The sequence below is a fragment of the Paramisgurnus dabryanus genome, chromosome 6 (assembly GCF_030506205.2).
Source record: "Paramisgurnus dabryanus chromosome 6, PD_genome_1.1, whole genome shotgun sequence".
Taxonomy (NCBI): domain Eukaryota; kingdom Metazoa; phylum Chordata; class Actinopteri; order Cypriniformes; family Cobitidae; genus Paramisgurnus; species Paramisgurnus dabryanus.
The window spans coordinates 10,538,427-10,551,578 of NC_133342.1; the positions used below are offsets into that span (position 1 = coordinate 10,538,427).

Here is a 13,152-nt window from a genome sequence, read left to right on the forward strand (position 1 = left end):
GTAACAGATGTATCACGAAGCCTGTTTCATGATCTTGAAACCAAACAGTCTGTGGAATCGATACACGCAATGTGTATTGATTCATCAGGCATTGTCGGATCCTTCTGGGGGGCACCGGTCCATTGGAACATCATCAGACATTACTTGAGCCGTACAAAGGGTTGTGTTGTTGTTGTAGGTTGATGGTCCGCCATCAGATACTATGGTGGACTTATTGAGTGCACAGGTCCAGCTGTAGGTTCTCTCATAATTGCTCTGGGGTGGGGTAGCGCGAATGTGTTGGTGTAGCAGTAGGAGTCCATAGTTTCTTGAAACTTGTTAGGCGATTGTGTTTGAATGAATCATACTGGCGCCGATTTAATGACTGTAATGGATAGGCGGAGATAGGAGTCCTGGAGTTAGGGACACCCCTCTCTGGGCGTAACAACTTCACTTTAAACATCTGCGTGATTTATTTAAGTGTAAACCTCATGCCAGTGACTTTGTAATTTATCTTGTTTCGTTTCTATAGTTTATGTAACATTTGTCAAACTCTTTATCGCTTAAGTTATTGTGCAGTAGCCATTAGATAGCTAATTACTTCAGAAAATAATATCACAGATCCCTTGACAGCTAGTACATCATACATGTTGGTAATCTCTTGAAAATTGTTGCTAGAAGATTGCGGTAACTCTTCAACACTGTTTATGTTTTAGATTTATTTACTAAATCTTTCACAGCGAATATAGCAAAAAATGTTTGAACTGTAAACTTGTAAAATCATCAGCACCAACATAATACAGAATGCTTAGGTTTTTATTTAGTAAACCTTTTACCATAAACTAGAGAGTCTGTTGTATGCATCAGCAATGCGATGAAACACACCGTGACAAACAGTAATGTTTGTTAAAACCTTTGTAACTTGAGTCACAACCATCTACAACTTGGTAATGTTTGAAATAGTATGGTCACATTTAAACAGGTACCATTAGATTGAAAACATCTATATGACGGTGAAGGTTGTTTTGCAAATACTTAGATTTAACATTTCGGCATCGAGCCTTAGTGTCAGTTCAGGCAGAAAAACTTTTGTCATACACATTTGTTTAAAGATTAAGATAAACAGCTTGTGTTTAAAATACGCCAACAACCCTTTGCATACTAATAAACATTCAGACTTGTGATGTGTTTAGATTTGTGTGTAAGAAACATTACAGCTTACTGTTTTTAAAAATCAGGACCCATATAAAATTATGTTAAAGTTCAAAACTTTTGCGTTGTTTCTCTGCATTCATATAATTTCCAAACAATCAAAAGTATTTGTCACAGCAACACATACTCATGGGAGCCATTTAAAAGTAAAATATTTCATCATTTTGTAAATGTTAAAACGGTGTCATGTTCTGAAGTTTTCTATAAAATCTAGACCGAAACCGCACAAACATGTTTAAAACGAAGTAAAACAGTTTGCACATTCTAAAAATTTTGGTGTGGTTGATGTGTACGAAATAAAATTGATGACTTTAAGGCGTTGAACCCCTAGGTTTTGAATGTATATGGATGTTTTGTGAAATCAGAGCAATCATACTAACAACATTTGTAGCTAATATTGATAGATCATCGATCTAGTTGAGACTGAAATCGCAATGTGATGTACACATGTATACTTAAAACGTAAAATCTGTGCATTTCTGTGTGCTTAACTAAAATTTCAGTGTCGAGTTAAACTAAAATAAACAAAAACCTTTCGCTACCGAAAAAGTGAGTGATGTTTGATGATGACCCCATCATCTTTTTTGGGGTTGTCAGAAAATTAGAGATCTTTGCTGTCAAATGTATTTAGTTTACCGTGGTTTACATTTGATGTGTTGTGTATATGAAACTAAAACTCTGTCAGGATTCGTAGAGACATGAAGTATATGAGCTTTGACTATGTGACAGACGTCAGGTATCAAAATTAGGATCATATCGTGCATGTGATGTTTTAGACCCCCATACTAACACTGTTGACTTTTATTTTTACGCCTCTGAAAAAACATGTGATGTAGCCACATGTAATTTCTATTAATCTTTCACATTTCTCTGTGTGGATTTGCAAAAACATATGAAGAATGAGCAATGTCACACGTTGTCTGAACAAGATGTCTAAATGTTCTAATGTTTGTATCTTATGGTAGCAACAGACATTAAGACCAAAAATCCTTGTATATTTTTTGTTTTTATGAAATCGGTACATCAAAACATACAAAAAACATAAGCAGTATACAAAATCAATGATGAAAAAACAACAGTTACCATACATTGAAACTACTAGAACGTAGTTTTTTGTTAAAGTTTACATTTGTTGACGGACATGGATTATCAATCATAATGTTGAGTAAAAAATAAAATCAGATTAAAACTTTTGGTAAAACTAAAAAACAACTGTAAAAACTTGCGTAAGATATGCCACTGGCTCACACGAATGGTTTTTAGGCATCATCATTATTAAACGTTATGATATTGTCTAGATACCATAGAACGTGCATGCATGAACCAAGACCCTTTTCAAAACATGAAATCTACGGCATTTTCTATGATTTCCCACACATTAATTTATCGTTTCTTTACAAGCATATCAATGCATACATCAATTACAAATGCTATCATTATTATGATATTGACAACGTAAAACTCGACCTCGTCACATTCATAAAATATCTCTAGGGCCTTTCTAATAATCACACTGGGTTCCTCTTGGGCCTGTACAACCGTCTGCACCATGCTATTCAGCGTGTCATCTATACTTTTCACAACATCTGTTTTTCCTTGAGTCTGGTTACACACTCGGCGTTAGCTTCGCAATAGTTTGGAGGCATGCACACATTGGCCTCTTTGTATATCACAGTACATAGTAGATTGGACATCTCGCGCTTGTAGTTCTTTTTAAGCATATCTTTAAAAAGGTCGGTCCCGTACACATACCCCTTCTGGCCATTGCGTAGTCGTTCGAATGATTTTGTGCCATCTTTTTCAAGAATCCGTAGTTTCGTAGACAACGTTGCTTGCTTGTTTGTTTCTGAGTTCAATCGCCTTCTCAGCAACAAAAGGCTCGTGTCCACTGTTTCCGCCGCGTTGCGTTTGATAGTTTGTTTGCGAACTCGGACACCTTGGCCGCATCAAAAGTTTCCACAGTTTCTGCAAAACATAAAACAGACCTCTGGTGTGTACGAATCCGACACGGTTGTTCAAATTGTTCTGTGATGTGTTAATCCGGGGTTACGTTTTTGGTAAAGGTTCTGTGTTCAGAACTCATTCTTCGCTTCACAACCCCCGCAGCGTTGGTCGTTTGGTCCGCACCACGTGATAACATCCATTACACACACACACACACACACACCATATCCGCTGGGGGTTTTACGATGTAATTCGTAAAGCTATAGACACTAATTCATCTTAAACCTAACCTAATATCAGATAATATGTTAAAATAGTTTATTTTTATTTTATTTAGTAAAAATTAAGGTTTACCTATTTAACGTAAGCCCCGTGATTTTAATATTATGTAGAACCATGTCCTAGCTGTTGTTGTGTTTATGGACGCACACAACCATGTTTAACAAAATGTCAAATTTGTTAAATGTTTTGTCTTTAAAGCAATGATTGTTGTCACGTATGTGACAACCTGGTTTATAACAACATCAAACGTTGATAAATAATATTTGCACCCGTTTTGTTGTCCTCTAAGGGCTAACACAAGGGTTTATGTCATCATAGGATGTGTGATGAAATGTCTTAAAACTTCTAAGTTTCTTTAAATTACGAATAAGAAATAACATGCTTTAATCTGTATCTGAGTAATGAAGCCTGAAATCTAAAATAAACCTATTACTTTTTGTCAATGGGGGCTGAGTTTCTTTTATTTTACCAACACTCCCTCTGTCCAGACATCTGGGGGGGTTGTCTGCTGGTTGATAGCGGACTGGTGATAGAGAGAGAGAGAGAGAGAGAGAGAGAGAGAGAGAGAGAGAGAGAGAGAGAGAGAGAGAGAGAGACTGAAACTGTTCGTCCAAACAACAAACTTTTTCCACATCACTAAATATGTCGAACACTCGCAAGACAAGAACCACCCACTGGAATAACATGTTCAAGAAACCTTTTATTTTGACAATACGTACCGTGTTACATTTATCGTAAATAGACATGTACACACTTCGATATTAGATGACATTAATGAATTAAACTCAAAATAGGGTGTGAAATGTCTTAAAACGTTTAAAAGGCTCTTAACACCAGATATATGTGCGCATCAGTCTACGTTATCTGACAACTTTGGTGCACGCATTCACATGTTTTAATCAGAGACTTGGTTAAAGAAAGTCCCAAATCTAAAATAAAACCCCTATTATACCGGAGCGGCCATAATTACATTTTATTGTGTAATAAACACATATTCCCAGTTGGTTTTAAGATATCATTAATTTAAAACAAAACCCAGAAGATGATATGAAAGTGTTTTTAATCGTTTAAAAGTTTCTTAACGGTGGATATGAACATTCATCCGCGTATGTTTGTAAACGCCGGAGCGCGATCTAATGTTGTGATCAGAATACTATGTCTGAAAAGATTAAACTTTTATATAGTTTAAAATAAATAGGATTTAGTCTAAAGAAATGTCGACCTACGGGGGTTTTGGTACAATTCATTGCTATACACATACTGCGTATTTCATTAAATAAATTGTGTTGTTAAAAACTTTTAGATACAGTAATGTTTGCCATAAAATAGATTATGATCTAAAATAAACCTTTTACTTTTTTTTTTTGACAGAGTTACCCTATTACATTTTACCACTACAGTTTTAAAAGACTCTACCTAGATTACAAACCGACCCTGCTGTGAAATATCTATCACACACGGTCATAAGTTCAACATCAAAAACTTTGAGGTTGATCAGAAAAATATAGCTTATAGTTAAATAGATAATAGTATATTTAATGTTTACCATTACAACTAAAAGATTTTATTCTTGCGTGACTTTAAAAAAGTCTCTTGACAAAACAAACGTATTATCAAGTTGTATTTATAAGATACCCGCAGTCAATTGACCTAAATCTAAATAATACTTTATTTTTGTCAGAGCAGACAATATAAGACTCTTTGTATAATATACACATAATCACACATGTTTTAAGAAGCCTTTAATTAAAAATAAAACCCCAAAATGGGGTGAATACTTCTTAAAAACATTTAAAAGTTTATTAACGTCATATATAAGTTTCTCTGTCACCATCTGTGTATACACACGTCTTAATCAGAGACTTGGTTAAAGTTTCCCGTAAATCTAAAATAAAATCCTATTTTGCCATAGTGGACAGAATTACATTTATTAACATTATTTTAAAATGGCAGATATGAACGCTCACCCGGCGCTTTGTCAGACACCGCCGGATCTTTAATACGCGTGAAACTATAGTGCAGGTTATGAAAAGATTCACGGAATTCCTGAACCATTTAAAAAATTTATTTAGTTTAGACTATCGTCTAAAGATTGTAGTATTGACGGCTCCGAAGGTAATGGCTCAGGTCATTGCTTAAACTATACCCGTATACGGAATATTTAATTAAATAACTTGTGATGTTACAATCAAAAGTTTTAATCAGAGACATGGTTAAAAATTCCCCTAAATCTAAAATAAATTCCTATTTTGCCATAGTGGACAGAATTACATTTATTAACTTTATTTTAAATGACAGATATGAACATTCACCCGACGCTTTGTCAGACACCGCTGGATCTTTAATACGCGTTAAACTGTAGACCATGTCATGAAAAGATTCCCGGACTTCGTGAACCGTTTAAAATTTTATTTAGTTCAGACTTTGTGTCTGATCAGAAACTATAGCTCGATAGAAAACATCGGCTTTAAGCATAGCCAGGTACATCTAATATATATATATATATATATGATTAGTGATTGCCTTTAAATAAACTTATGCTGTTGCAAAACTTTAGATTCAACAACACACCCGCGGTGTGAAAGTCAGTATTGAGAAGCGCACGGGGCGAGCAAAGGAGGGAGGATGGTTGAGAGCTGACACCAAATGTCAATAAACAGCAAATGTCACAAACACGAGCCGTCATTAAACATGACACCATACGCTTGACATAAAACACACTCAGGAAAAACAATCACTCTAAATGACCGGCAATAAAACCATTAAATACTTTCTGTCTAAAGTTGACAACTTGTACAGATTTTGATTGATGGTCCCGCCCCCCTGTCAAAGGGTCATAAAAACGACCTGTCAGACAGCAACTGTCACCGGGTGGGGGAGGGGGTCATAAAAGTTTGACGAATGCCGTACCACTATAACTACTCATATAGCATTACCTTAACATTGTACTTAATTGAATGTATGTATAATTATATAAATAAATATAAATTTAAAGATGTTTTAACTCTTTCCCCGCCACTGACGAGTTATCTCGTCAATCCGCAATACCACTATTATCCACCAGGTGGCGATCTTCCGCTACTTATAAAACCCGGAAGTATTGAGCTTTTTGCTTAAAATTTGGTGTTTTAGAAGAAACCTACCTATATTTGATAGGTGATAAAAGAGAAGTGATGAAGGTAGGATGAAAGTTCTGTTTGTTTGTTTGAAAGCAGAGGGTCTGTTCTTTCATTTAATATATTGTATGTTTATATATTTAAAGAAGAACATATTTTCATTTCAAATACTTATATCACTGACAACAGTGGTCTGGCCAGGATATTGTCATTTAAAAAGTGGAGTTGCAGCCCTCAACTGATGTTTATGTTGTTGTGTATTGGCCACCAGTTGTGTGATTGCAGTACCAGTTTTGGCCACAATCCTACATACTGTTCCTTTAAGTAAAGATCATGATACATGTAGATATTTTGTAAATTTCCTACCGTTATACACGTACATATTTTATTGCATTGTTTCTTGGATTGTCTCCTTCTCTTATTGCATTTAATTCAGACAAGCACTTAACTCTCTCTACACAGAAATAAATGTAGTCAGGGCAGAAAAGGATTTGATGTTTTGTTTTCATTTACTGAATCTGTGCTTTTATTTTAATAAAGTATTACTGCGAGAAAAGACATGTTTCATGTTTCAGCAACACTTTTCCCAAAAGCACAATGTAAAGTTTAGGTCATGTTTCTGGTCTGGAGGAGGAATGAGCTTTCTTTAGCTTGGATGTCTGCTGTGAGTATCCACTCCATCCTGCTGTATTAATCTGATGATGACTGCACTGTCACTTTGTATATTCAAATTAAACATTAAAATCTGTACTATAACATTTTTTCTTCTATATTTTGCAAAGATCATTAGTGTCATTTATTTTACCAGGACATAGGATTTTAAATATGACTTGCAGTCGAAATTAAAGTTGCATCAGTCGTTACAGATCAATGTCTCATAGGGATAGAGCGATAATATTGCAAGTATATTACAAAAATGAATGAGGGTTTCATGTTAGAACCCGACAGCCCATGTAACCTCGCAGTATCCTGTGTCATATTTACCTCATATTACCTCTGTGTGTTTACTCTGTAATAGTCTTATAATCAGGCCAGAATCAAGCATTAATCTCTCTCTTATGTAAGGTTTGAAATCTCTATAGCGCAGGCGAAAAGAAGAGAGAAGCATGTAGGCATTAGAGAGTAACCACACAGCATCATGGGAACAAAAGTTTTGGCTCGTGCTTTTGGATCAAGATATAACCGATATTTAAAATCATCTTTTCATTGGCATGGATGTATCCGTGTGATTGTGTGGAGATGTGAGTGAGTGTCATCGGTTTTAATTAGGGCTGTCAAAAGATTAATCGCGATTAATCGCATACAAAGTAAAAGTTTATGTTTGCATAATATATTTGTGTGTGCAATTATTAAACAAAATAGTTACACACAGTGCACACACATATTATGCAAAAACAATCTCTTATTTTGTATGCGATTAATCGAGTTAATCGCGATTAACAGCCCTAGTTGTAATTATAAACTAACGAAACCACTAAAAGAAACCAGCTGTTTAGAAAGAGGTTTTCATTATGAGTCAACAAGCACAGATCTCTGTGATGGATCAGGTCAGGTGATCTGCATCACCCCTTATTAGGGAACAGGTGTAGGACATGAGCTCATGTGCAGGGATTAGGAGGGAGGGAAATGACACAAGTTAAACAGCATCGTACGTCATCAGGTCTGGAGTGGGACTTCGATCGTTCTAAAAAAAATCTGATACTCACCAAAGACTCCTTAGAATTCACATCAAAACGTACAATGAGAAAAAGACAGATTGAGTCAAATGTTTGTACCTGTATGTATCCCTGTATTTGTCATACTGTACATTAATCATAGCGATTTGATTCTAGTATATATACACAAATACATACGTGTGTGTACAGAGTCAGCGGTCATTACTGCTCTGACTGGCCGACTGTAACTTATACTGTAGATGACTTGATTGTGTCACAGTCAAGAGATCATACAGTGATGTGAAAATACAGTGTGATACAGTAAAAACTTAGTGTATACTTTATATAAGTGGCATGTGACATCCTCATGACTTCTAAAGTGTCATTTATAGTCCTGCGTAGGTTCTACACCGTAGGCTGTGCGTAACCTGATGCGCACCTCACCAAAAATGTAACTACTGGTCCGTTCTATGTGGACCGCAAGCAATGTGACTGGTCTGCTAGAACCCCTCTCATCAGGTAAAAAAAAAATCTGCGTCACATTTCTTTATTGCGTCATTTCCCCTTACGACCGTGAGGACAAAATGGGCCAATTTGAGGAGTGATTTAAATGTGCAGTGTGTAATTTTTAGAAGGATCTCTTGACAGAAATGCTAAATCAAATACAAAACTATATTATCAGGGGTGTATAAAGACCTCTCATAATGAACCGTTATGTGTTTATTACCTTAGAACGGGACCTTTTTATCTACATACACTGAGGGTCCCCTTACATGGAAGTTGCCATTTTGTGCTGCCATTTTTCTACAGAAGCCCTTAACGGACAATTTTTGTCTCCGACGATGAAATTTTTGTCCAGTGGCAGCTACCGTAGCTTCTCTATGTGTTTCAAAAACGAGGGGTGAGCAGTGGACTAAGCCGTTGTTTGCAATTCCCAACCTCACCACTAGAGGCCGCTAAAATTTACACACTGCACCTTTAAGTCAAACTGCAACAAAGATCGCTGTCTATTTACCTCCATCACTGCTGGTCTTCTCAAATTGGTCATAAATTCTTACCTTCAATTAACGGTTAACTGGCCAATATAAACAGGAGTTTATAAAGTAGATTTTTTTCTTGTAGGCGGAAATGTGTAAGAGGAAATGCAATGCAGATTTTTCTATCGACCAATCACAGAGCTTTAGGTCAGCATAGAACAGACATGTTATTACATTTTTGGAGAGGTGCGCGTCAGGCTACACAGAGCTACGCACAGCCTACGGCTTAAGTCCAACGCAGAACTATAAACCACGCTTTAGTGTTCAGACCAAATGCATGAAATGCTATTATCGTACACTATAAACAAGTGTATAAAAAGACAATGAAGATGTGAACAGTAAGCAAACAGACACACAATGAGTCTCTAGTGAAAAAACTATATGTTTCATTTAAACGCCCTGAGCTCTGTACTGGGGTTTGAATCTCTAAATAAGTGGCCATTTTATAAATGACTACCTATCCAACCACTAGATCAATGAGCAGCAAGCATAGTAGAGAGGAGACCTTTGTCCAGAGTAATCTGCAGTAAGAGTATAATCACATCCTCAACGGTGAGTTTATTTCATTCATATGAGAGGCTGAACTTCAAGTACTCATAATGACAGTGACATCACGTCCTCAAGCTCCTACCAACACAGATCAGTAACGTACCTGAACGCAGTTGCTTGATTCGCCCTTGGCTGAGAGCAGGTTCAACAGGGAGGAAGTCTTTGAACCAGGAGATCTCAGGATCAGGAATACCGCTAGCAGCACACAGCATGGTCGCGGTCCGAGTTCTCTCCACCACCTTCAGCTGGGGTCCCATGTCAATGCTGGGGAAACCAAATGGCAGCAGATCCTCTGTAGAACAGAAGAAGAAAAATACTTTAGAGGTTAACAACCGCCTACTTCCCTACTATATAGCAGGTTAAAAGCAGTGGGCGAGGCAAGTAGCATGTCCGAATTTATAGTATCCAAGAAGCAGTAGGTGGAAAGTACACAGATGATCTACTACTTCCAGCAAGATTTTGCACTGTGCATTAGATGGAGATTTTAATATGCCGTGAGTCACCCAACAAAGAAGAAGATGGAAAGGCATAATCATATTCAAAGACGTCTGAAAGCTATAATGCGGCTCTATTCAAATGCAAATACATATAGGGAACAGCTGTTCCTTGTGATTACATTGTGCTTGTTTAACAGCATCTAAGTTAGCGGCTCACTTGTTCTTGTGATAACATGTGTCAAGTGATGGATCAACATGCAGGATCTAGTATGTCTGAATTTCATTTACAAAACTCATATTCATACTATATAGAACGTACTATTTTAACGGTTGATAAGTACACTGTAAAAATGCAACTTTTTTTTCAAATCAACAAATATCTTTGTTACTTTAACTTTAAAAATTAATGCTGCATTTTTTTACAGTGTACGTACTTCATCAGTAAGTACGCTGTTTCGGATGCAGAGAACGTCACAGATTTCAAGTATGTAAGCTTCTGGCCAATAATGTGAGGCTATCTGGAGCACTACAGATCTCCTGAAACTAGGGTTGGGAATCATTTCAAATTTTTTGATTCTGATTCCAAATTGGATTCCGATTCCTAACGATTCTTGGTTTCAATTCCAGGTGAAAAGCAACAACAGTCAAACCTTTATAGATCAAACATATTTATTTTGTGCTATTACAGCTGAACACAATAAAGTAGGCTACATAAAAACTTATTTAGGAGCTACAAAACAAACAAACAGGCCTAGGCTAGCTCAAAATGATTTTTTAATAATTTTCCCTTGTAACATAACACCTACCAAAATGATGGCGACTGAACAACAGAAAATGCATGCAGCCCTTTCACTATAAATATGGTGAGCAATCTGTAACACTCCTAAGTTTTTTCCTGCCTTCCTTTCGAAGCGAGAGAAAAGGGGGTCTTACGTGTAGCTTGTGCTGGCACTGCAGCCAAAATGCAGCCAGACTTTAGAGCGCCTTCCACCACAGTCCATTTTGCAAACCATATCTGCCTAGAAAATCACAACTTTTAATTTCCCATCGGCCTTAGTACACAATGTAACTATAGAAGAGTCAAGTTTTAAATAGAAAAAATATTGAAACTCTTTGGATATTTTTAGGCGCGATGGTAATGGGCTTATCAGATTCAATGGATTATGCAAAAAGTGGTACAGCCAGAGCCAGAGATCAGCTAAATGGATCCCAAAACGGTAAAAATCAAATGTTTAACTCTAGGAGAGCTGGAAGAAACAGATTAGCTGGCTTTCTATGACATTTTGCACCTTGTTCTCTTCATGTGTTCACTACTTATTCCCTGTGTCATTTCACTTTATTTATTATGACTCAACTTGTATACTTAAATGTTCTGATTTATTTGTATGAATTTAATATTTGGCTTGGCGGCTACATCTGGTGGAAATTTCCTTACTGATAAAAAATGCTGATGTGTCAAATACTTATTTTCCCTGCTGTATATATGGTATATATCACCTCTTTATGACGCATTTTTGTTCAACTTAAAAGTTATACTGGAAAATATAACTTAGCATACTGTATAAACCTGATGTAGATAAGACATCGAGAGATGAACTAAAGCGAGCTAAGCTGCTAAACTCCGCCGTCCTTGCTAAATAAGAGTAACATCTTTCTTGTGTGTGTGCAGTTATTCGTGCGCGTGTGCACAGTGGCAGTGTAGACACAAGCTGTGTGATAGACACTTGCTGCGTTTGCACTCTGCTGGTTGGGGAATAACGAACATGCATCAAAGATGAATTTCTTGAATTTATTGCAAATTAGGAGCGGTTGATGACAAAATGTGCAAGGTAATATTAAATGTAAAAAAAATTTACTGAGTACCGACAGCAGAATCGATAAAGGTTTCCGGTATTATCCATACCTACCTAAATATCCCATATACCTAAACGACCAATTAAACTAATACATTTGGATTTTTCAAAAGTGAAAGATTTATTGGTGAACATGATGAATGTATTCAAGGAAATTGTGAATTCAATATAATGTGAAGGGAAAAGTCTCAGGCAGTTGATTAAAAACTATTTCTGTATCTGTTCACATTAGCAGCCCACTTATGAAGGATGGAGTTCAGATGAAACGACATTGACACAGCAGCTCGCTCGCCCACCCACTTCCTCTGCACTGATCTCTCTCTCTCTCTCTCTCTAAGCGCAATGGTCTGAGGTAAATGAGAGCTGCAAACACACTGATTTCACACCCGGTAATTATGTACCTACATCATCACCAAACCCTCAATTACTCGCTACATACACTTTCAACTTGCTGATTATCTGTTAGTTTTTATTAAAGGCGCTGCAGTAATGAGGAGTTTGTAGTAAACAGTGGCATGAAGGTTATCATTACCTGTTTAAAGCTGCCGTGTGTGTGTGTGTGTGTGTGTGTGTGTGTGTGTGTGTGTGTGTGTGTGTGTGTGTGTGTGTGTGTTTTTGTGATATGATGCCATACAAAACTGAATAAATAACATTTATAATCAACACTTCTTCTGACACGTCGGCCATCTTAAGTGGACTTTCACTAAGCTGGAAGAAATGCATTCTGGTCTATTCAGTCTCTAAAGTCTTTGGGTGTGTCTTAATAAGATCCCTATAGTTGTGAATCAGTGTGTCGTGTACATGAGTGCAGGTAAGACACTGGCTCAATACTGTACACATTGGGACACCTTTTCTTCTGCAAGTTTACAGAGGTTTAACATTTCTTAAACACATTGTATTCTTCATTAATAATTAATGACAGCTTTAATGTTTTATGATGGTTGTTCGCAAGTCTCTGTTTGTTCTGAGACATTAAACTGTTCACTGTTCTTCAGGAAAATCCTCTTCTGAGAGGTGGATAGATGTTTCAGATGAGGCTCAAGAAAGCAACACATTATATTAAAAGCCAAGAGGATGTTAAAACTTTG

At 36.6% G+C, this 13,152-nt stretch overlaps 1 protein-coding gene across 6 annotated transcripts in view; it reads right to left on the reverse strand.

Annotated features, from left to right (window-relative positions):
- The window catches only part of LOC135744294 (receptor-type tyrosine-protein phosphatase S-like), a 102,359-nt gene that overhangs the window by 52,620 nt on the left and 36,587 nt on the right, over positions 1-13,152 (reverse strand). For all 6 annotated transcript variants that reach the window (XM_073814926.1, XM_065262321.2, XM_065262320.2 and 3 more), the window contains one exon: positions 9,878-10,066. In XM_073814926.1, coding sequence (XP_073671027.1) covers positions 9,878-10,066 — 189 coding nt within the window. The remainder of the gene's footprint in view (positions 1-9,877; positions 10,067-13,152) is intronic.